The sequence below is a fragment of the Astatotilapia calliptera genome, chromosome 13 (assembly GCF_900246225.1).
Source record: "Astatotilapia calliptera chromosome 13, fAstCal1.2, whole genome shotgun sequence".
Lineage (NCBI taxonomy): Eukaryota > Metazoa > Chordata > Actinopteri > Cichliformes > Cichlidae > Astatotilapia > Astatotilapia calliptera.
The window spans coordinates 6,911,075-6,935,094 of record NC_039314.1 but is presented as its reverse complement, the minus strand read 5'-3'; the positions used below and the strand labels follow the sequence as shown (position 1 = coordinate 6,935,094).

At 40.6% G+C, this 24,020-nt stretch overlaps 1 protein-coding gene across 13 annotated transcripts; it reads left to right on the top strand.

Moving 5' to 3' along the window:
* The first annotated feature begins 717 nt into the window (after positions 1-717).
* On the top strand, positions 718-23,897 carry lrrfip2 (leucine rich repeat (in FLII) interacting protein 2). Of its 13 annotated transcripts, XM_026189326.1 has the most exons (27): positions 718-930; positions 2,096-2,241; positions 11,746-11,832; positions 12,253-12,312; positions 12,904-12,963; positions 13,112-13,150; positions 13,366-13,434; positions 14,438-14,485; positions 14,598-14,666; positions 14,865-14,948; positions 15,407-15,463; positions 15,834-15,887; positions 16,013-16,069; positions 16,432-16,503; positions 16,722-16,835; positions 17,273-17,314; positions 18,757-18,888; positions 19,280-19,351; positions 20,162-20,332; positions 20,419-20,511; positions 20,889-20,981; positions 21,636-21,737; positions 22,515-22,647; positions 22,775-22,945; positions 23,033-23,112; positions 23,218-23,322; positions 23,411-23,897. In XM_026189326.1, the coding sequence occupies exons 2-27, from the start codon at positions 2,134-2,136 to the stop codon at positions 23,519-23,521; spliced, it is 2,283 nt and encodes a 760-aa protein (XP_026045111.1). In that variant the 5' UTR covers positions 718-930; positions 2,096-2,133; the 3' UTR covers positions 23,522-23,897. The 13 variants fall into 13 exon arrangements, with proteins under 13 accessions (XP_026045111.1, XP_026045114.1, XP_026045116.1 ...); XM_026189329.1 differs by lacking the exon at positions 19,280-19,351; XM_026189328.1 differs by lacking the exon at positions 13,366-13,434 and having other exon boundaries at positions 719-930.
* The last annotated feature ends 123 nt before the right edge of the window (positions 23,898-24,020 follow it).

The window sequence follows — 24,020 nt, the reverse complement described above, 5'->3', positions numbered from 1 at the left end:
AACATGAAGGTTACCAGCATGACCTCCTCAGTCATGATGGTTACATGATTGCTGAAGAAGCACTAAAATATTATTAACCGATATGGAGGGTGTTTTTTTGTTTGTTTTTATTAGCAACTTCTATGAATTAATGGAACTTACAGTTGAAGCATATCAGTAGAAATCCGATGAAGGGGTACACCATCTTTAGTGGGTGGGTCTGGACCCCCGAGCCCCATCAGTAAGGCCAAACTAAACTTCTGACAAGGAAAAAAGTAAATGCTGAAATTAAAAATATAACATTGCATAAAAAAGAAATAATAATAATAATATAAAATAATAACATGTACTGGATGGAATTTTTTGAATAAGATAATATTTTGGCAAAAGTCTACATACAATATATTCTACACTACATTTTCAACTACATTAAATTTATACTGTACTTAAATATGGGCTAAAAGATACAAGCTTTACAGATATCATATCATTTGTGAGCAAGCTTAACAAAGTCTGCTCATCAAAGCAAGAAACTGTCCAATACAAAGGGATATTTATATAGTAATAACAATACAAGAGGGTTGATTTATTTCTCGTTTAAAGAAAGAAATGTTTCTATCGCCTAAAATTATTATATGGTAATACAAAAACTAGAAGGTCTGCATCAGTTTGAAAAAAAGTTAAGATTCTGATTATTCTTGCGGGACGTGAACGCAGCATCACACCCTAATTTTTTCCAACATCCGGGTCCTTTGGAACCAACCAGTGTGTGTGGAAACTGGGTAAGGAGGGCAGTGAGGAGCGGTGGAAAGGCGGACTGATGACAGCTGTCACTGCGGACAAAAACACTAACAATCTCTGAAGAGAACCCGAATGGCTCACCCCTGAAACTCCAGGAGACAAGGGATAACACCTCGACAGTATCGCGGGTTATTTAAAGGTGTCGCGAAGGTGAGGTATTGTTTTTGGGGGGCTGGGAAATATGACTGGAGGATCAGTGCCAATTTGCCCTGTCTGTCTCTGGAGAGTCGAGGTTAGCCCCACTAGCTATCCAAGCTAACTACCCAGCTAAACAAGTGAACTAGCTTTAGGTAGGTCTTCGGGACTGGGGGGTGGGGGTCATTGCCGGGGGATGGACACGTCTAAATAGTTCTCGTTTTCTAGAGCGTTAGCTGGGCTGAAAGCTCAATGAGAACCTAATAAGGGAACTTTTCAAATATGAATTCGGGAACGACGAAATGCTAGTTAGCACTCCCAGTTAGCTCAGCAAAGAGCTAGCTAACAGTAGTTAACGCTGGTAGCTAACGCTAAGGAGCAACACATTGCCTCACTTCATTGCATTACTTTTGTTCTAACCCAGCTGAGGCCGTTATTTTGCTTATATGACAGGGGGTAATTCCAGCTTTATTAGTGGGTGGTAACTTAACCCAGCTGATTAATGATGGGTGGCTAATCACCCTATTCTTTGTCAAGGATCAGTATTCGTTAAGTTGCCTGCAGCGTCTGTGATTAGTGCGTTTGACTCTTGGACCTACGCGGTTTAGCTCATCAAACGTCTGCATGGAGTGCTCATGTCTCACTTGGATCCTCTGACTCAGCCGGATCGTAAACTAGGCGTTTTCCCCCCCGTGTCTGTACCAGCCATCCACAGTGGGCTTTTGTCTAGTGATAATGTTAACTCTAATATTACTCTTATGTCTATCAACGCATGTGGAATACCCATTACATCAACTTAAAATGCAAGCGTAATCAGTGGACAGGTATTGTTTGTAGATTTATTTTTTTAATTAATTGTGTTATTCATTCTGTACACTTTATCATGCTGCGTTTTGGGTTGGTATCTCTGGCTGGTTTAAGCTACCAGAGCTCCTTCTATATGCATGTCACATTAAAGCTGGTTCATGTCAGTCACAAGTGTTTATCCAAAGCCCTTGTGGGTGCCATACAAGGGTCTGTTTTTGCAGGAGTGAAAATAAGAGATATGAAGTGTCTGAGTTGGGAGTGCAGAACGCATACACCGTGAAACACAGCCAAAAGGCATATGTCTAATTATTCTATCATTTGACTTTGTTTACTGACTTGTTGAAATTATTTTTATCTGCTTTTGTTCCTCCAGGAATTAACACACGTTTCCATCTCCTGGGCTTACGCAGTATGAGTTCCAGTACTAACATGGGGACACAAGGCACTGGTAGAAAGCGTGCTCCTCTAAAAGATCGGTTCTCAGCAGAGGATGAAGCGCTGAGTAGCATTGCTCGTGAGGTAAGGTCATTCATCACCTACATTAATTTTGAAGCTTACTGCAATGAACCTGGGATGCTTTCTCCATAAAAGGTTCCCCTTATGCAATCTGAATCAATGCAAATCAGATTTTTATTCAGCTCAAATGTTCTTGTTTATCCTCGTTGAGATAATGGGGGCTTCAAGTATAGACAGAAGACTGATTTGTCAATTTAAGGGTGGCTAACCCGGGCAACAGAACCATCACTTTTTAAAACTACCAGTTGTAGTACCAAGTAGTTTCTTAAGAGCATTGTCAGTACTCATATGCTTGCCTAAGCAGCATTATGGTTTGTGAGAGCCCTTTTAAACTGAACATGGGGATTAAATCTTTTGCCTAAGCTTTATAATGTAAATGCATGTGTCTACTTACTTTTTGTAACCCTTATTCTATCATTGCAATTACTTAAACCAAAGAAAAAACTCAGGTCATCGTAATGATTTTTCATCAATGTGAAACATTTCAAGAAGACAGAAGTATTTTTTTTTTTACTTACATTTGTGTGAATTCAAACAAAAAGAATTAAAAATGTTAATTATCTTTTGGCCTGAGAGATTGTGGAAAGTATTTACCAATAGCTTTTACACCATTTGAAATTGAGCTAACAATTTTAGAGCCCAGGTTTGGAGTAACCTGGCTGACCTTACTGATGTTCCAGTGTTGTTTTTTGAAAAACTGGTTGAAAGTTGAGACCAAAGGCTACTCAGCAGAACTTGTATGCAATCTATCAGGTTTCAGACTAGGTTAGCTATCAGTTTAGTTTAACAGCACATTGAATTAGAGAGGTGTACGAAGACTGCAGGGCGACTGATGTTAATTTGAAGTGTGGTGCTCAAAGTTGCATTATCAAAAACCTTCATATCTATATTTAGATATTGATGTTTGTGTTTTTCTAGTTAAGTTGTGAAGCAAGTGAAGACGGCTGTTTTGGAGTCCACAGAGGTTGACTTCACTTGTAGTGTTTTTGTTCACGAAGGAAAAACGCAGGCAAAGAAAAAAGCTGCCTGGCTTGTAACAACATGCCCTGGGATTATTCCATTTTGTTCCACTACAAGCCTTTCATTCCTTCACTTTTCTCCACAATATTGTGGATAACAGCAGAAAAAGCAAATATTGTTTTTGGTTCTTGTTGTATTGTTTTAAATAGTTTTTAAAGGGATCTTTAAATTCATATTTGCATGTAATAGTGATTCTGCAGGTTTTTTTTCCTGTAAAATTTAGGCTAAATCAGATAATTTCTTGCCTTTAAAAGCTTAAACCTAACGATAAATATCAGCCTTTAGTTGATGTTTATATTGACCTTTAAGAGCGAAGTCTTTGATGATCGAAAGCGGTGCAGTTCCTCATTCTTGAACTCTAAGCACAAGGCTCCATTTGCTCTCTTTATAGTTACACAGGCTCATCATAGAAACATGAGTCATCCAACCCTCCCAGTCAGGTCCTAAGTCTCATTCTCTTTGTGCTGCTAACCAGAGATTAGACTGTTTAGGGAGTTCAAGGGGTCAGTGTCTAACTTGTTTCACGTCACCACCTGCCCAGATTCTTAAACCTCTGCAGCTCCTACCTTGTGGTCAGGAGAGCCAAAAGTCGACCAGTCTAAAGTCTTGGCACAGTCCCCGACTGAGAGTGACTGTGAATTTGAGCCTGCACCATCACCAGACTAGTTTTGAGGCCCCTTACATTACTGGGCACTCAATCTTTGGAATACTGGCAGCTTACAAATCAAGCAGGGGACAAGTATTAGAATTAGATTATCACCTCATAGGTGTTGTCCCTCAGATAGGGATCTAAGGAGTCAACTATTTGAACAAAGCCATGCATGTCTTTTTTGATGTAGAGAGAGGAGTGTCTGTGCACAAACTATAGTTCATAGTCCATTTGATTTCATTTGTGATATCACCAAGTCGCTGTTGCAATGGAAAGTGTACAACTTTCCTTATATGGTTAGGAGTGTTAAGAGTTCAAAGAACAAAGCACCTATTACAGTCTGTGTTCATAAGCGTTTGGATGGCTGCTGGGATACAATCACTACCACTCCTATCCCCATTAAAACCTGTTTTTAACAATTATTATTTGGATTTCTAAAAGTAAGACATAGAGGAGTTAGCATTTTCAAGGACTGGTTGAGTATAATTCAAAGAGAGCTGAGACCTGGTGGTTTGCTATTTACAGGACTAGTATAGAGGACATACTAATCAGCTATCATAATTATTTCCACTGGAGTTAAAACAAGCTCAAACAGACCTCCCTTGTAAATGTGGCATTGAGTCTCCTATGGAGCGCACAAACACAACATAACAATCTTGTTTAGCAGATTGTTGCATAAATAAAGGTCAATTTAAAAAGCTCGATATTGACTGTTTCATTTCAGATTGCGATAATGTACAGTATGTTATCTAAATATTAATATTACATAAATTTCAGCATTTACTGCTGAATTTATTATGAAGAATTGTAGGTGATTAAAAAGTTATTGGTCAGTTTCTCACAGCCCGGCATTTTCCAGTTATTACAGACTGAAAGATTTTTGTTTGTTTTTTTATTTTGCAGAGAATTGGGGTTTAATTACAGTAACCTTGAATACAGATTCCTCATTCCACATACTTATTTTTAATTTTACAATAACTTTGACATTTACATTAACTTCTTGTACAGTGTGTGTTTTGCTTCAGGTTTTACAGTGGCATTTTATAGATCGTGTACCGATTAATCTGCTCTTTTTTTTTTCTTTCTTTCTTTTTTTAATAAGTTTCACATTTTCAGAGAGCTCAGATGTCTTGAAGTGTTTTCTCAACACTATTCCCAACACTCAAGTCACTTTACTTTGACATAAACCAGAGGAAAAGGAGCCTTCTGTTACATTTCTTATTACTTGAATTTTGGTGAATATCCCCATATGGTGGATTAATCTTATTGCCTCAAGTGTAGGAGGAGTGTTTAATGGCGAACTTCTACTGCTCGGGTTACCTTCTCAGGCCCATGATGTGGCAGTCAGAGAGCAAGGCTGGATGGGCCAGTCTATAGATAGGACAGACAGAGAAGCTCAGCTGTGCTGCTGTGCAGAGCAGGTCATACTGTCAGACAGATCAACAGGTGCAGAGCACACGGCCAGCCATCTCATTTGCTTTCTCATTTGGTCTCTCTTACACACTTGCAACTTTACTTCCTTTTTCACCTTGTACAGATCACAGTGCAGGATATTAAGTTTACCGTAGGTCAAACGTCTGTTCTGGCAAAAGCATGGCTACCACATATATCCCCAAATAAAACTGAACATCCAAACCACAACTTATTTTTCATAAGCGACTTGCTCAAAATATTGGAGTTGCTATTATATGTTCATGAAGTTGGTAAATTATTATTAATCAAAATTAACTCTTGATACTGTGGTGTTAGACTGTCTACTTGCTGTCTACTCATTGCTCCCTCTACATCGCTATGAGTCTTTGTACAGGCTGCAGGAGTGACAGAAACCAGGCAATAACAGGGCTTAATTTGGAGTTGAGGTTAATATTTAGCCAATGATGTTGTCATTTTAAACAGTGAAAGTGAAAGTCTGCACCGACTAACAGGTACTTATCTTTGCTAATTAGTATGGTTGTGCCAATTGTGAAGGTCTGGCCTGATAACAATGTTGAAAATAAAAAACTGTCTGCTCTTGCTGTTGCTAATTTAGTTTATTTATTGTTTTTTGTGTGTGTGTGTTTAGGGGTGTGTGTTTTGGTTTGTTTGGGGTTTCTTTTCTCTCTCTCTTTTCCCTTTTCCATTTGTGTGGGGGTAACAAAGAACTCTGTATTTATCACTCTCTCTTTGAACACTGGTGTGAAACGGAAGATAGAAACATCAGCCTCTTCCATTGGTAAATGTCATCTTATTTGCAGATGTCAATCAGTGGTGCATCTTTCCTAATGAGCAAAGAGAAAGGAGGACTAATGGGTAGAGCAGGGCGATATGACCAAAAATATTTATCATGATATACATTTGGAAATTTGCGATAACGATATGACTGACGATATAATTGACACTAGACAACATGCTTTACAACTCCCCAACTTTATTAGTGCAAAAAACCCCATCAATGTATTTTCACTTAAACAAGCAGCTGTTTTTTATGTGCATTAAAGTTATATAAAGACGTAACAGTGCAAATGCAAATTCCTTGCTGACAGTTTAACCAAAAGGCATTTCCAGTGGAAACTGGCCGACATATCCTCAGCATAACCATGTATAATATCCACAAAACTTAAAAAGAGGTTATATACACACACACAATACGGTAATATTATGTTGAAGCACAGTACGTATCACTCCGCGAGGCGCCTGCCTAATATAGCCGTAATGCTCCGACAATCCATCAAGCGGTGCGGGTTCGTAGCTTAGCAAAGTCGTACTAAAACATTTGACAGATTTTCGAGCGCCGTGTACGACATAAAATCGTTTCGAGGTCAGTAAACACAACCAGAATTCATACATAAGGCCCACGGGATTATAAGGGGCACTGTCGATTTTCAGAAAAATCAAAGGATTGAGTTTAAGTGTGCCGTATTTTCCAAACAACACGGCCCGCTAACATGCTCTACTAAAAATAGTGCTTTGTTGTGTATCTGACGGACGAAAGCTAAACCAGTTCCACACCACTGAAGTTGCAGCATTTTTACAAATCAATTCTGGTTCATCCGTTTCATTCAACGATCCACTTTCGCTCTTCTCATTCTGCGTCGCCGCCGTGTGCATATGTAAACAAAGGCACTGCGCATGCGCGTTTTACCCATATTCTATCTAGAGATGGCACGATACCACTTTTTTATGACCGATACCGATATCATAAATTTGGATATCTGCCGATACCGATATGAATCCGATATAGTGTGTTTTAATCAACAAAACTGTTTTTTTTTTTTAATATCTTGCTGCATTTTGTATAAGTTCATACTCAAGTTTAAAACAACAACTACACTAAAGCTATTCTGTTATACCTGTATGCAAAAAAAAAAATTTCATAGTTCAGCAATACTGATCAATCTAATAAACTTAAACCTACACCATCCTCCCTATTCTGGTATTTTAAAGAGTACTTAGCGTAAATATTAAGCAACCTAACTAATAGGGTTCCAACTCCCAGCAACAACAAAAATAAATAAATAAAAAATAGGGAACCACCCCTCACGCTCCACCTCATGATGCTTAATCGACGTAATCAACCTTAATTTGATGCAGTGTGGGAAAAAAAAATGCACAGAAATCAATTATTTTTCAATATATTAAAATATTAAATAAATTCAACATCTTTCTTCAACAGAATTGCAGACTGCACAGATGATACCTTCCCAAAGGAAAAAGTACTATAGCTTACTAGGGTATATATATACAGTGGGGCAAAAAAGTATTTAGTCAGCCACCGATTGTGCAAGTTCCCCCACTTAAAATGATGACAGAGGTCAGTAATTTGCACCAGAGGTACACTTCAACTGTGAGAGACAGAATGTGAAAAAAAAATCCATGAATCCACATGGTAGGATTTGTAAAGAATTTATTCGTAAATCAGGGTGGAAAATAAGTATTTGGTCACCTCAAACAAGGAAAATCTCTGGCTCTCACAGACCTGTAACGTCTTCTGTAAGAAGCTTTTCTGTCCCCCACTCGTTACCTGTATGAATGGCACCTGTTTGAACTCATCATCTGTATAAAAGACACCTGTCCACAGCCTCAAACAGTCAGACCCCAAACTCCGCCATGGCCAAGACCAAAGAGCTTTCGAAGGACACCAGGAAAAGTATTGTAGACCTGCACCAGACTGGGAAGAGTGAATCTACAATAGGCAAGCAGCTTGGTGTGAAAAAACCAACTGTGGGAGCAATCATCAGAAAATGGAAGACATACAAGACCACTGATAATCTCCCTCGATCTGGGGCTCCACGCAAGATCTCATCCCGTGGGGTCAAAATGATCATGAGAACGGTGAGCAAAGATCCCAGAACCACACGGGGGGACCTGGTGAATGACCTGCAGAGAGCTGGGACCAAAGTAACAAAGGTCACCATCAGTAACACACTACAACGGCAGGGAATCAAATCCCGCAGTGCCAGACGTGTTCCGCTGCTGAAGCCAGTGCATGTCCAGGCCCGTCTGAAGTTTGCCAGAGAGCACATGGATGATACAGCAGAGGATTGGGAGAATGTCATGTGGTCAGATGAAACCAAAGTAGAACTTTTTGGTATAAACTCAACTCGTCGTGTTTGGAGGAACAAGAATACTGAGTTGCATCCCAAGAACACCATACCTACTGTGAAGCATGGGGGTGGAAACATCATGCTATGGGGCTGTTTTTCTGCCAAGGGGACAGGACGACTGATCCGTGTTAAGGACAGAATGAATGGGGCCATGTATCGTGAGATTTTGAGCCAAAACCTCCTTCCATCAGTGAGAACTTTGAAGATGAAACGAGGCTGGGTCTTCCAACACGACAATGATCCAAAACACACCGCCCAGGCAACAAAGGAGTGGCTCCGTAAGAAGCATTTGAAAGTCCTGGAGTGGCCTAGCCAGTCTCCAGACCTCAACCCCATAGAAAATCTGTGGCGGGAGTTGAAAGTCCGTGTTGCTCGGCGACAGCCCCAAAACATCACTGCTCTCGAGAAGATCTGCATGGAGGAATGGGCCAAAATACCAGCTACTGTGTGTGCAAACCTGGTAAAGACCTATAGTAAACGTTTGACCTCTGTTATTGCCAACAAAGGTTATGTTACAAAGTATTGAGTTGTATTTTTGTTATTGACCAAATACTTATTTTCCACCCTGATTTACGAATAAATTCTTTACAAATCCTACCATGTGGATTCATGGATTTTTCTTTCACATTCTGTCTCTCACAGTTGAAGTGTACCTCTGGTGCAAATTACTGACCTCTGTCATCATTTTAGGTGGGGGAACTTGCACAATCGGTGGCTGACTAAATACTTTTTTGCCCCACTGTATATATTAGACTTAATAGTTACTATATACAGTAATGGACTTCTATTCATTTTACATCAAATTAAAACTTTGGGTGTCAGATAATTATTTATTAAAAGCTCGACATTTTAAATGAGAATAAGAAAGAAAAGTATGTCTTTGTGCCCCCTTTTCCCTGTTAATGCCCTATCGGCCCCCCTGGCTAAACTTTGCTAGATCCGCCCCTGCACAGTTACCAGCCGTCAGCTACGTAGAAAAAGATCCTGGTGTAGAAAGTAATATTAAATAAATTCTAACAACAGCTTATCAAGCTTAAATTTGCTGCTGTTGTTCAGCCGCTGGTTTCCTCTTTCTGGTGCAAAGTGGGCCAAAAACAAACAAGAGAGACAGACTCGCGACAGAAAAGCCGATCAGCTGATCATTAAGCAGTTTCATGATTGAAGTAGCAGCAAGAAGAGGCACTCGCTCCATATATCGTTTGTTAAGCTTAACGCAGGAATGCTGTACAAACATTCAGAGATGGACTTACACACTTGCTTTACTTCTCTCGGGGATAACTTTGTCGGAGATGAAATGCCGGGTTGCTAGCGAAACTCCACATACTATCCAGACCACCGACAGGTCCAGCATCCCACAGCCGCTCTATCACGTGATGCATACTGCTCCGATGTGCTAACGTTCTGAGGCGAGTTACGGCGTGTTGCAAGTTTTGTGAGGTGCTTTCGTGATATTTAATGGATCGGATTACATTTTTTATTTTTCTCCGATATCCGATCCAGTAATTTAGGTCTGTATCGGACCGATACCGATACGTAATATCGGATCGGTCCATCTCTAATTCTATCACGATATTTCATTTTCCTATCGTTGCCCAAAATTACACCGGTATTACCGTGAACGGTATGATATAGCCCAGCCCTACTAATGGGTTTGTTTTTGTTGGAACTTAACTAATTTTGCCAGCCTGAGTGTGAGTTGAGTCACTTCTGTGACCAAATAATTTTTCACAGTGGCACTCTGGTTTTCAGTCACAGAGCAGTGAACTGCTTGCAGTGTTGATCCCTAATGTCTTTTAAGAAGAGAACACTGGCAGGCTTTAGTTGGAAATGCAGCAAGGACAAGATCAGAGTTTGGTTAATGTATTTTAGCTGATACTAATCTATTAAAACATGTCTGGATATGAACATCTCTAGCTTGTATTTGTTGTTAGGATTAAATGATAATTCATCTGCTAAACAAGATTGTTAAATTGTGTTTGTGCGCTTCAGGCTATTATTGAAACGGGAATAGCGTATGTCCACAGGCGTTCGATTCTGGCAGTGGAGATAAGAAATTGCTGGAATGCTGACAGTGTTTGTCTGCAGTGAGATACTGTACACACTACCCCCAGTATTTATGGACTGCCTTTTAGCTAGAGATAAAGAGCTTATAGTTTCACGAACAAGTTTGCCATTCTCTGTTTGTGGCATGTTTAGTTTCAGAGCATGTTTGGTATGCCGTATTCAGTACCCAATGAAAGGCTAGGCTACATAGTCACCTGTGTCTAATCGGAGCTGTGAAGGGGTTGCTCACATTAGCCTCCATGCTCTGTAAAATTATCTCCTGTTTATAATCTGACTCACTACAACAAATTGTGCAATAAAAGAGGAGTTTTGGTATTCAGGTTAGCTTTTATTTATAGCTGTTTTGTGCTTCAGGGTCACTTGGATATTGTGAAATTGTTTTCAGGCTGACTCATGTTGTTTTTTTGTTTGTTTGTTTTTTTTCTATTTGCTCTGCTTCTCTGTTTATTTGTGCGCTATCGGCATCTCCCCTTGTGAGGGCTTTAAATTAGCCCTCCTGAAGCTAATGGTTAGCACATGTTGGTGGGGATGAGGCATCCCAAGCACTCAACGGGAGCTGTGGCACAGAGGAAGCTGGTCCACAATGTAATATGGACTCTGCAAAGTTTCCATACCGTAAAAAGACAGACGTTTTAGCACCTGTAGCAATATTTGAGTTTAGAAACAACAACAACAAAATCAGCGAATATTAATGTTATTTTTGTCGAGGCAAAACAAAAAAGTTCAATAGAGAAATCTTTGATATTGCTTAAGAATAAGGTATTTACAGAGCAGATCATTTTACAGTTACATTGAGTGGTCTCTACTGTGTGATTAAAGCAGTGTTTGTGAAATAAAAACAAATCTCTTTATTATAATTTTCTTTTTTAAATAAGCACTAATTTGTCTTTATCATCCTGGTAGATCCATAAACTAGGTCGTTTTTGGTGATTTGTTATTGTTGATGTGTTGTTAAAACTAAGCAGGGCTTCATCTTATGTGACAGCACGACCTTCAAGCGAGTGTGAAGAAATGAAATCAACCCACGTCTGCCAGATGCCTTCTCTTTTACAGGAAACTGTTCAATATCCAAACATACTCATGTAAATTCTACAGTGTGATTATTTTTATTGCAGCGCTCTGCTGTCTCTTTTATACCTTTTATAAGTTTCCATTTGAGATTGACAGGTGTGTTCATGTTGTGTGTTACAGGCGGAGGCGAGGCTGGCAGCAAAGAGGGCGGCTCGGGCAGAGGCAAGAGACATTCGAATGAGGGAACTTGAACGGCAACAGAAAGAGGTAAGTGGACCTGATAGGCAAAGATACTCTGACCGTAATTCAGGCCATCAGGTACTCTGATTTACTGCTGTGTCTGTTAGCACAAATGTTTTGTAATTTTACTATGGGATTTGGTCTTGTTTTCTTTCTGCTAATCACATTTTAATGTTTTGTCGCTACCTCCTGTTTGCAAAGTGCTCATCTGCATCCACAGCAGACGATCTACAAGCTGTTGGCTTTATAGCATAAAAGAAAGTCTACAGTGACAGTTCACATACAGAAATATACCCATGGAAAGAAAAAAATGAAAGTGCTGCATGTCCACAAATCAACAAAAAAATCTTCTATTCCTGGTTTAAATGTCACCCAGTTTTTCCGTTTCAGCAGTTTTGAATGAAATATGATTGTATGTTTTTCCTGGCATTTCCTCCCTCTGCCCAGCTTTCTTACCGCTCATCCAGCAGTAGCAGCAGAAAATGGGGTCAGATCCACCAGTGGATGGTAGGCCAGTGAGGCAGTGTTGTTGCTTCCATTTCCACTAACACAGCCTGTTGTGTGGGACTGAGTCCCAGTCAACCCTGACAATTTAGCTACACTTGACTTGCTGACTACTATGTACCTCACTGTGGAAATATGCCTCAACAGTGTATTTGCTTTGGAGACACCATAATCTGTGACTGTGTATTTGGAGAGCAGGCTTTGGCCTTTGACTTTATTTAGAGTGGGTGAGTCTGTATGTAAGGAGGCGGTTTGGACCGTTAGCTGTACTCCTCCAGCTACTTAAGAAATGATAGTGTCTTAAATGTTTATGAACTACTTCTGCATGAAATTAATCTGTGTTGGTGTGTTGATGCAGAAAATAGGTTTTCACTGTGTGCTGTTTAATGAGACAAAGGTTTGTAATATATTAGCATGTCTAGTTTATCATTAATCCTGCCGTTTTGCTTGAAAAGGCTAACATTTGCAAATGTTTATGACACCCATTTGGTGATAAACACGCAGAGGTTTTTTTGAATGGCTCGGGCTTTGCACAGCAACCAAGTGTTCCAGTGATCTCTCTGCTTTCACTCCAACTTTCCTTCCTGAATCTAGGCTGACGCAGAAAAAGCCAGAGCCTCTAGTAGTAGTAGATCCAGCAGCCGTCATCAGCGGGTCTGTATCTCCCCTACATACTTCCTCTTTGTCTCCCTCTATTTCCTTTTCTTATTTCCCCTTTAGGCATACAGTTAATCTCTCATCACTCATGTGTGTCTCTCTCTATCTGCTTTTCTACTGTGACTCCATATTTCCACATTAACAGGGGCTGGATGATGATGTCACGTCAGTCCGCAGCTACAGGGTGCGTACATAATACACCCCTGCCAGGTTTATTAAGACTGCACACTCATAGGGGCACACTAATGTGTGAAAGCCGTTGCTCTTGTGTGGAAACCAGTTGTTATATATATTAAGATTTGGCTGAACTGCGTTTTATTTTGACAGTATTGACTGTTGCTTTAGTTTTCTCTGAGAAATTCCCTGCTTATCTTTTTTTTTAATGTTTTTTATTCTAAGTCGTCGTCATCAGGAATACGTGACTTGGGGTCTAAGAGTCAATCCAGTTCCCGTAGAAAAGATGCCTTGGTTTGTTCTCTGTGCATATGTGTGAGAGTAGTTTGAAGGCTAAATAGTAGATTCACCTAACCTTATTTTTGCAAGCAGATCTAACTCCTAGATGGCAACTGTTTTAGAGTAGTTACCTTTTTTGTTGAAGTTTCTCATCTACTAATCTTGAAATGCCTTTTCAGTGCAGTTTGCACCATGATATTTTCTGAATGCCTGGCTTTATGATTCTGATTCATTCATAAGAAAACTTGGTGTGACATTTTTCAGCTTTTAAATTCTTTTTTTTCTTTGTGCTGGAAATGCATGCACATTGACACTGGTTCTTAGATATCATAATGGTATATTTCTACCCACTAGTATATGCTCATAGTACTGTATTGTTTGCCCTGCTTGTGGTCTTGGCTGTGAAATAAAAGTGATACAGTGCTTTCCTGGGGTGTTGTAGGTAATATAAGGGCAATATAATGTCATGTTACGGTTATACGTAATTTTAGTAGTTTTCCTAGATTGTTGACAGGCACCCTGATGGCCTCATAATATATCACACATAAGTGAAGTTTTGCAGATAGATAGATATCTATATCTATCTAGAGAGAGGATTTTGTCATAAATACAAACGATGCAATGCTTTTAAAAGGTGTTATAGGCACATAAATGTCCATTGTTAGGTGGTTGCCAGGTGATATAATGACAACATCATATCTGAAATGGATAAAGAACCTTGTGGGGCCTGAGTGGCAGTGTGCGTGTCAAGTTTGGTTGCTCAGTTTCTGGTCGTACAGCATGAGTTGGCAGACAAAGAAACAAAGTCACAGATTCTAAACTGTGTAAGAATAGCAGGGTGTACAGTTCAGCATTACCAAAAGCTTTTTCAAAACACAGTTATGTGTCTAGTACACCAAACATATGCATGCATTTGTAGAAGTTGACCTAACAGCATCCCAGATGTTTTTTTTTTCGTTTGGTTGTTTCTGTTGTTTAATCTTTATCCGATCATAATTCTGTGGTCTCTCCTCCTCAGTCTGATGGCATCTCTACTAGCTCTGCGCTCAAGAGTTCACGCTCCACTGTATGAAACTTAGGTGTTTGCCATTCTTTATAACTTTCTTTTTCTTGAAGTTCCTGTTTCCCATTACAGCTGCATTTTCTTTCTCTTTGCATTGTTTTTCTGTGTTGAACAGAGTTCTGTGTACAATGATCTGCATAGCCATAAGAAGGCTTCATCCCGGCCCTCAAAGAAAGACCTTCTGGTCAGTGTTGTTGTCTTGGCTGTGATCTCAAGCATGGAGATGGTGTAGAGTCATTGTGGTGGCTTGCAGTGGTATTTTCTTGGCAGCTGACTTTACCCTTTACTTGTCATCACTGTGTGAAGTGGCGCATAGATCAAGAAGTGTTAATAAAACACACACCAGAGGATGAAATTTCTGTTGGTGGTTATATCCTTGCAGACTGGGCTGTACCACGATCAGAGGAACTACACCAGCCTAACAAAGACCAAACCACCACCTCTTCTCTCCACCTCTACCTATCGGGTTGGTCCTTTGCTGTGCAACTTTTAGTTGACAGACACTCACTGAAAATGGAGCCAGCTGAAGCTGACTATTCCTGTCTGCATGGTGTCGTTTAGTGGAGTTTTTATGTGTTACATATTTGTTAGATATTTGTAATAAGAGGCATTGTTTGTGTGTCATAATAATCAGGGTAGAGAGAAACATACCAGTTGGCGCATAGTGTTGCTCAGAACTTTATACCCACACTTCTTAAAATCATTTGAATTCATGTAAATTACTATGACCAGGGTGTTATTTAAATGGACATGTCATGTCTTATCACACTTTGAGCTCAAAGTCCTAAATGTGTTAGGTTCAGCAAAACATTCGTCCTGTTTCCACTCGCTGCTTCTCTTTATTCTCTCACCGCCTCACTTTTCCACAATGGTCTGCCTCTGTCCTCTAAGGTGACCTTTCCCTGCTCCTTTCCTCTCCAACAGGCCACCACTTCCTCACCCTGCACCACTGGCACAGGGCTGTCTCGCAGCTACAGCACGGTCAGTTTTTGTTCTCTAAGTGGCCAGCATCTCTGCACGCTTCTAGTTGCCTTCAGAGGCAGACCTCCCCCCTCTGTCACAGCCACGTACATGAGATTGGATGCCCAGTGTGGCTGGGTCTGCTTATATTTAGCTCCTGGACTCTGCGCACTTATCTGTGGGCAGATTTTTGTGCTTCGGTTAGATAAGACAGAAGTCTGTGTGAAGCCAAGGCTTCTGATGTGGAGCACTGAAACCAAGCTGAAGTTGGAAAACCAAGTATTTGTTTATTGCATGGCTAAAAGAGAGTCTGTTTAGCTAGTGCGTCATAGATTTATGTGTGCTCTCGTGTTTTGCTGAGTCCTACGTTGTCTCCCACGTGTACCCTCAGGCCTCTATTTGCGACGACGCTGGCCTTTACGGCTCAGGCTACAGTTCAAGAGCTGTAAGTCTTCTGTTTGTCGAACCACGTTATTTTTGCATTGTCATCCCACAGCAGTTTATTGTTATGCCATTAGTGTGATGTCTGGCTCCATGCTGATCCTGTCCTCCTCCTCATCCCATCCACAGCCCTCTGAATACAGCTGGTACTCCTCTGGAGCCAGCTCCACTCGTAGCAGCCCTGTGGTGAGCACCTTAAAACCACCGCCAGTCTGCATGAGAGCACCCAAAAACCTACTGCTAACAGCCTCCTCCTCACCTCCTCTCACCGTTTCAGGAAAGCATTTTTGACAGACTTTGTGTGACAAGTGTGTGAACAGTTCTGTGCAGGCTGAGAAGTTGTAGCAAGGTTTAACTTGGGTCCAGCTGATGCATCTGAGATAATTATCCTAAATGCATAAAATTGAATTAGGTTTCTTACTGCTGCTTTAAAGTAAATCAATTCTATTTAAGACCAAGACTTGGAATTCTGTCAGTTGCTGTTTGCTGTATAAAAGTACAGTGATTCCTCATTTTGTGACGTTTGTCTGTGTGCGTATTTGTGTCAGTCTTCCTCAGATGATGACACTGTCAGCAGTGTGTCCCAGGAACGCGGTAGCAGAGGCAGGAGGGACAGTGGGGTGAGCTGTAGTAATGGGGTAGTTGATGTGGCAGTAAACTTAAGCGCTTTTGCTTTTTTAATTGTATTGTACTGGGCATCAATAATGTAATACTCATGTGTACTTATCCTGTCTCGTGTTTTACTCAGTGGCCCTCTCTTATCCTGTCTCTGCCTCTTTCTTCTCTCTCTCTCTCTCCCTCTCTCTCTCTCTCTTCATCCTGCGCCTGTTGTAAGTAGTCTTCTGACCTCTTGGACATTAGTGAATCGGCCGCTGATTATTTCAGCCGCTCCAACCGAAGAGGCAGTATTGTGTCTGACCTTGATGATTTGAGTATTCCAGATTTGGATGCTGTAAGTGACTGAACAAAGTTCCAGACGGTGTGCTTGGGAATGGAGTCTAACACAAATTACTTACAAATAAAAATGACAGAAGTGGCTTGCGCACGATTAAAAATTATATTTGGTATTTAAAACTCATTCATATTTTTTTGTTTTGTTTGTTTTTGTGTGGAAATTAATCTGTTATTGATAGTAGGGTGCTGTGGGCCACTGCAGTGGTTGTGATTGCAGCATGGACTGCTGGGTATCTAATGTATTGGTGTCTTGATCAGCTGTCAGCTCTGTAGTTTTTGTGAACATGCAGCACTTTTACCTAACTCATATTAACTTGTAAACTGCTTTTACAGATGAGGAAACGGCTTCAAGCTTGACCATACAGGTTGTATGTTCCTAATTTATTGCATGAATATGAACTAAACTGATGGGGTTTTTTCTTGCTTGCTTTGCAGCTGGATGAAAAATGTGACAAGCAGTATTCAGATTATAGTAGAGTAAGTGCCATTACTTTTTTTTTTTTTTTTTTTTTTTTTTTTTCTTAAGCAAAGAATTAAATGATCTCCAATGATGGTGTTTTGGGGATACTGTGCAAAATAATTTTTAAGCTAGTTAACACTGACCTATGAATCATTCAGGTATTAAAAAAAAAAAAAAACACACATAATAACCAGTATCATTTCTACACATAACAGACGTCTTGCCAGCAGCCTGAAGTAAAAACAAATCATTTGTTCCCTTTTTCTTAGTTGAAACTATGAAAAATGCCCTAATTTAAAAGTTTGACAGGCAGAAAATGGAACAAGTGAAGAAGACAGACCCTTAGAGGTCGTTAAGAAATAGGGCATAGACCTGACACAGGACCTGAAAGACCCATCTGACGTACTGTTCACTAAAGCCTCAGAAATGGTCTCAGCAGAAGTGTGGCTGTCAAGAAGCTGTTGTTTAGTAAGGGGAACGGGGAGAAAAGCCTGAGGTGTGCCAGGTTACAAGAACCGAACCGAAAATCAGTGGCAACATGTTTTATGGAGTAATGAATCCAAATTTGATTAGTTCAAAACATCACCAAAATAAGTACGGGTACAACAGTCATCCTTAATTGTTTGGTTTGAATTCCAATTTTGCTACATTTTGATAAATTGCTACACCTATTTACATATTTTGCTACACCTATAGAGATTTGAGGGATCGCACAAGACTTCTGTACATCCTGTTTGAGTCATGCAGAGGTTGCTATAACAGATGTCTTCAAAGGACAGTTTTGGACAGTCTTGGGGATAAGAGGTCGGAATATTGTTGCTTTTCAGACATGTAGCGCACACCAGAAGATGATCTCCATCGGATCATTTCTCACTGTTAGAGAGGCTTTTGTTTGGTTTAGGCAAGGGTGCATCCTGGGTAGAGCCAGGATGCGTGTCACCCTCACTGTGTTATTATCATGTTATCTCACATCAACGCGAGGCAGGGTTAGCGAGTGTTTCATTTCAGATCGCACATACAGCTTCACCAGGTAGCGCTAAGAAAGGGTGGGTGTGTGTGTGTGTGTGTGTGTGTGTGTGTGTGTAAACAACTATAGTACAATTATACAAAGGAATGTGGAGAGCAGAATGACACCAGACACATTTCTGTTTCTGGTTGCAACTATTGCACTCCTCATCACAAAGTTAATTAAAAAAAATTAAATGTAATGTCTGAGTCATCAATAAATCAAATTCCACTGGGAATTAATTTTCTGTATTACATGCAAGCACAAAAAAATGGGAATAAAAGTAACCTAGTGTATACAAACAGCCGTTTGGGAGTCTGAGCTGGTTTCTCTTTCAGGTGGATTTGAATAGAACAGGATTACTCAAGAGCCATGTAGTATCAGATGATTGCTTTGCTGTGCTGTGCTGCGTTTGTTTTTCTCACTGGGGTTTGGGGTACTTTATGTCCTCAGCCATCCTCCCGGTGTGCCACCCCAGGCCTCTCGGCAGCCACCCTGGCATCACTGGGTGGTACCTCATCACGTCGAGGTAGCACAGACACCAGCAGCGCCTACGACCCCGACACCAGTCTGAGTGAACTTAGGGTAAGAAGTTCAAATACACACAGTGTCACTTTTCTATAATAATTAGTGAATAACTGATTAGAAGTTAGCACACAAAATTCCAATTTGATTTTGGATGTTTGATTATTGTGTTTTTGAGCCTTTTATGTAAACACATATTCCTTCTGGAGCGTTGCCTCTGCTGCCCTCCTGCTGTTCTTTGTGTCTGCTTTAACCAGTTTTCTGTGTGTGTGCATGGGAGGACTGGATGGGACATGTGCCCATGACACTGTCTGTCTCTAAGTGGGCATCTGTATGTCAGCTGGACTGTTTGACATGGCAGCACGGGTGCTTTGTTGTCTCTCCCTTTTATACTCCCCAACCTCTCTGATGCCCCAGTTCACCCCAACCATTCCCTCCATCTGCTCTACAGGATATCTATGAACTAAAGGACCAGATTCAGGATGTAGAAGGGCGGTACATGCAAGGGCTTAAAGAGCTGAAGGTAGAGGGGCTTGAGCTCACAGCATGTCTTCTCTTGTCCTCTGGGAGCAGCATGACTTCACTAACTCACACTGCCTCCCCACTCACACCCCTTGAAGTCTGTCCTGTAGCTCCTAACACCACAGCTGTTTCTTTGCCTGCTACCAGTCAGAATTGCGCAATGACTCTTTATTCCTGCATGGTCTTCTCCCTCTTCCTGTTTTGATCTTAAATGAAGACACTCCCTCAGTTAGTGCTGGTTTTTAATGTCTTAAGAAGAAGAGTAAAAGCTCCACCTGCTGACAGATCAGTCGTTCTTTCAAATTATTTCTTCCACCCAGGCTTTCTTTGGCACAGGGTTCAATGGCCCTCTGGCTCACTGACTTTCACCGCAACTTCCTGTCCTCTAAGGAAGGAAACTGTATGTTTTTATTGATAAGAGTAGTTTACTAACAATCTTATGTTCTTGATAGTTGGATACAACTGGTGCACTTTTAACTGGTTTTCTGCTTTCTGGTGCACTCATAGTTTTTTTTTCTGCCTTATTTCACTGCTGAAAGTGGTTGAAGGCATTTTTATTATTGTATGATCATTTTCACCATTTGTGCATTACATAGTCCCAAATTACATATTCAGTATTTTTAATAGCAGTTTTGTATTTTAAATATCTTTTTATTAATCTGAAACTTAAACATGTGTAGCATGTTTGGCCATTTCATGTTTGATGTGTTACAAAAGCTGTTCTTATACCAGAGAACGCACCTGTTGCATGTAGGTGGAGTGTGAAATAATTAATTTTTTTACGTATTAACATGTTGCAAACCTTTATCAGGAGTCACTCACAGAGGTAGAGGAGAAGTACAAGAAAGCCATGGTATCGAATGCACAGCTGGACAACGACAAAGCCAACCTCATCTATCAAGTGGACACACTCAAGGATGTCATAGAGGAGATGGAGGAGCAAATGTCAGAGATGAAGAGGGAGCTGGAAGAAAAGTCGAAGGTGATAAATCTCCCGTGTGGTAACCTGTAACGTCCCAAACTCTTTACAGAAGAGTTGTGGCTAAAATGTTCTGTCTGTGCTTTCAGGATCTAGAAAGACAAAAACACACATGTACAGTTCTCCAGCATAAACAAGAAGAACTGAAAGAGGGAATCCGCCAGAGAGATGAGCTTATAGAGGTATTGTTGAACCTTAAACTTTTTTTTTCAGCCTAGTGTTGATGTGTCTGTACTGGCTGCGGAAGATGTTCGGAAACTACTGCGCTAGCTTGATAAGGACTGATTGGCACTGGCCTGCCTCTAGATCCTCTACCATAGATCCTGTCTATTGCTCTGACAGTTCTTCTCATTCCATATATCCTATCAATCATTCATTTCTATATCTATTCCTATTCCAGCTATATCTGCTCTAATTAGTGTCTTTTCACACTGTTTCACCAGTGTCTGTCTTTTTGTCTCTATACATGTGCATTTTCACTTCTTTGTTCCATTCAGTTTTTCTTGTTTTGTTCCTGTCCTGTGTTGTGTCCTCTTGTTGCTGCTCAACACCACTCCAGGAGAGCCAGAAAATGCAGACTAAGTTAGATGCCCTCACCAGAGAGGTGTTTGACCTGCAGGAAACGATAAACTGGAAGGACAAAAAGATTGCGGTAGGAGGTCCCATGCCTTTGCTCTGACAGAACATGAGAGGCAATCGATGGCTGTGGGGTTTTTTGTCCCCCTCTCCGCTCCAGCTCTTTTGCCTCTCATGCTGTCTCTGCATGATGGAGACCCTTAGGCATTAGCACATAACAGAACCCATTCACATACGGTTTGGATTTTTGCATGTCAAAATAACAGATTTCAGTTTGATTGTGTGGCCTCAGCTAACAATAACAGTGTACTGGCACGGCGTTAAAGCCTGCTGTGGTCAACATTTCTGGAAGGATGGTCATGTGAACTCTAAGAGACATTAAGTCCATAAATTGCAGCATGAGATGCATGTTCCATCTGTGAATCGGTCAATTTGTTAATGTAAAGTTGTTGTTTTTTTGTGAGAATCAGAAGCAGTGCCCTTTCAACCCCCTGTGCTCTACCTTTCCTTTTAATCTTTCCCTTTAACCCTCAAAGCTCGTCACCTTGTCCTTCTCTGCTCGTGTGCTGTTTGTTATTACGTCCCTCTTCTTTGTTCGATATGCACAGTGCATGTTTGTGCATGGTACCTGTCTTGTTCCAGCATGTGTGGCATTGCATGTCTATCCAAAGTCTATCCAACTTCTCTGCCTCTTCTCCTCTCTCTTGTCTTCTCTCATCCATGTGGCCAGGCCCTAGAGAGGCAGAAAGAGTACTTTGATTGCATTAGGAATGAAAGAGATGAGCTCAGAGATGAGCTCGCTGACATCAAGGGGAAATCCAAAGCAGGAGAGGTAGGTCAACCGAATGACAAAAAAAAATAAAGGTTACAGGAAAGAGCTGCTGGCCAAAAGATTTTTGTTGTTTGTTTTTTTTGTTCTTCTTGGAACTAAGCCTGCTGTTTTGTTGTTATACTTTTTACTTCCACCGCTTTGTTTTTCTTTCCGCTTTCTTTGCTGTTTCACTTATTTTAATTAGTTGTTTTTTTGTTTTTTCCCCTGCTTCCTACTTGTGCATAACTTTTGGTAACTGCTGAATTTGTTCTTGACCCTGACTACATTTCATTAAATAAAATTCCTAATGTATGCAAACATTATCACTGTAGTACTTGGATCTCAAAAACAGTCAATAACAGCAATGTGAGTTCAGATGATGAGAATGCACACTGCTAGGACGTGTTGTTGTAACAGTTCAATAGATTTAACTAGAGTCATGTTTCTTTACCCACTGCCAGATGGGGTGACGTTATCTGATATCAAATTTTGCAATAATATTAAAGTGTTTTGCAAAACCTGTCAGAACACAAGCAGAACATTGTTTGAAGCCATCATTATTCTCATCAAGCAGTTGTTGTTTCAGTCCAGTTTGTGCTTTCAGGCTTGGATTAGTGCAGCCTGTGCAGTGTCAGGGTGTAAAACATTGGAATGAATGTCTTGATCCACACGTTTAAACCTCTAAAATCATTAACTGTTACATCCTGGAACCACAGCACTCACTGTGCGGGATGGTATCCTATAAAAAAAAGTATAATAGAACAAGGCTTCAGCTAGCTTTTTTTTCCTTAACTACAGAAACATGGGCTGGTCATCATCCCAGATGGTACACCAAACGGAGATGTCAACCACGAGTCTCCGTCCTCAGGGATCACTTTGGTCTCCCAGGAGGCCGCCCAGGTGCTGGAGTCTGCAGGAGAGGGTCCACTGGGTGAGTTGGACCACCTGTTGCCTATATAGTGGGAATGTTTACAGCAAGTTAGGCATTTCATTAATTTTTCCTTGGAAAAGACTAAAGTTTTCAGCTTGATTAAATGTACTCTTCTTGTGTTTTGTAGATGTCAGGCTACGGAAGTTGGCAGAGGAGAAGGACGAACTTTTGGCTCAGATTAGGAAACTGAAGAATCAGCTGGAGGAGGAGAAACAGAAACACTCAAAGGTGGACAGTTCGTACACAGATGGGGAGAGGATGGAAAACGGTACAGACCTGCACCTTATTGAAATGCAGAGTAAGTTGACCTCGCTACCCGACTTACACGACAGCTAAACCGCAACCACCCCTTTTTCTTTTAACGTTGAAACTCTGCTCTCTGTAGGAGATGCCAACAGACAGATTAGTGAATACAAATTCAAGCTTTCAAAAGCAGAACAGGAAATGGGTACAATGGAACAAAATGTAAGTGAAATGTTTTGCAGAAACCTCAGTAAAAAAGTTGGTATTGTGGCTAAAATGGGAAACTAATCCGTTCCGGGTTTTGTTTTTGTTTTTTTTCTCCCCCAGATTAACAGACTTGAAGGGCAAGTCTCCCGGTACAAGGCAGCGGCAGATAACGCAGAGAAAATCGAGGACGAACTTAAAGCAGAAAAACGTAAAATTCAAAGAGAGGTAACAACACCTAAATCAGATTTAGCCCAGAGCACAAACCTGATGTGGCAGAATGTTGACTGTGTTATCTCCCTCTGCTCCCCCACAGCTGCGCACAGCTTTAGATAAGGTAGAGGAGATGGAGATGACCAACAACCACCTAGTAAAGCGCCTTGAGAAAATGAAGGCCAACAGGAATGCCCTTCTGTCACAGCAATGAGGCAAGGCAGCGTCACCACAGAAGCCCTTAAATCCGCACCTCAGACCTCTGACTGCCATATTGCGACTGGAGCACATTTCCATTTTCAGCTGTAACACTTTGAGATTTGTAGCTAACCAAAAACACTTAAAACCTGTAGCACAGGCAAATGAACTGAACTGTTTTCTTTGTTTTTCTGAATCAAGAGACATTGGTTTTGTGTGGGAATGAACTCAGAAATACGACTAATAAAACTACACGAGTTGCTGGGAGATACATCTGAGGACATTTCTCCACTCACTACTTAAAATTTCAGAGCTTTATACTACATCATGTTATCCATGAGATTTATTTCCCTCTGACTGGGTGCTTGACTGTACTTTTTGTTTTTTGTTTTTTGATGTGCTTTTTTTTTTTTTGTTTTTTTTTTTTTTTTTTTTTTTGTTCCATAAGTTGCATGAATGAGTATAATGATGCTTTTTAAACAATTCAACCCTGATGGCTGCTCCAGCCCCGCACC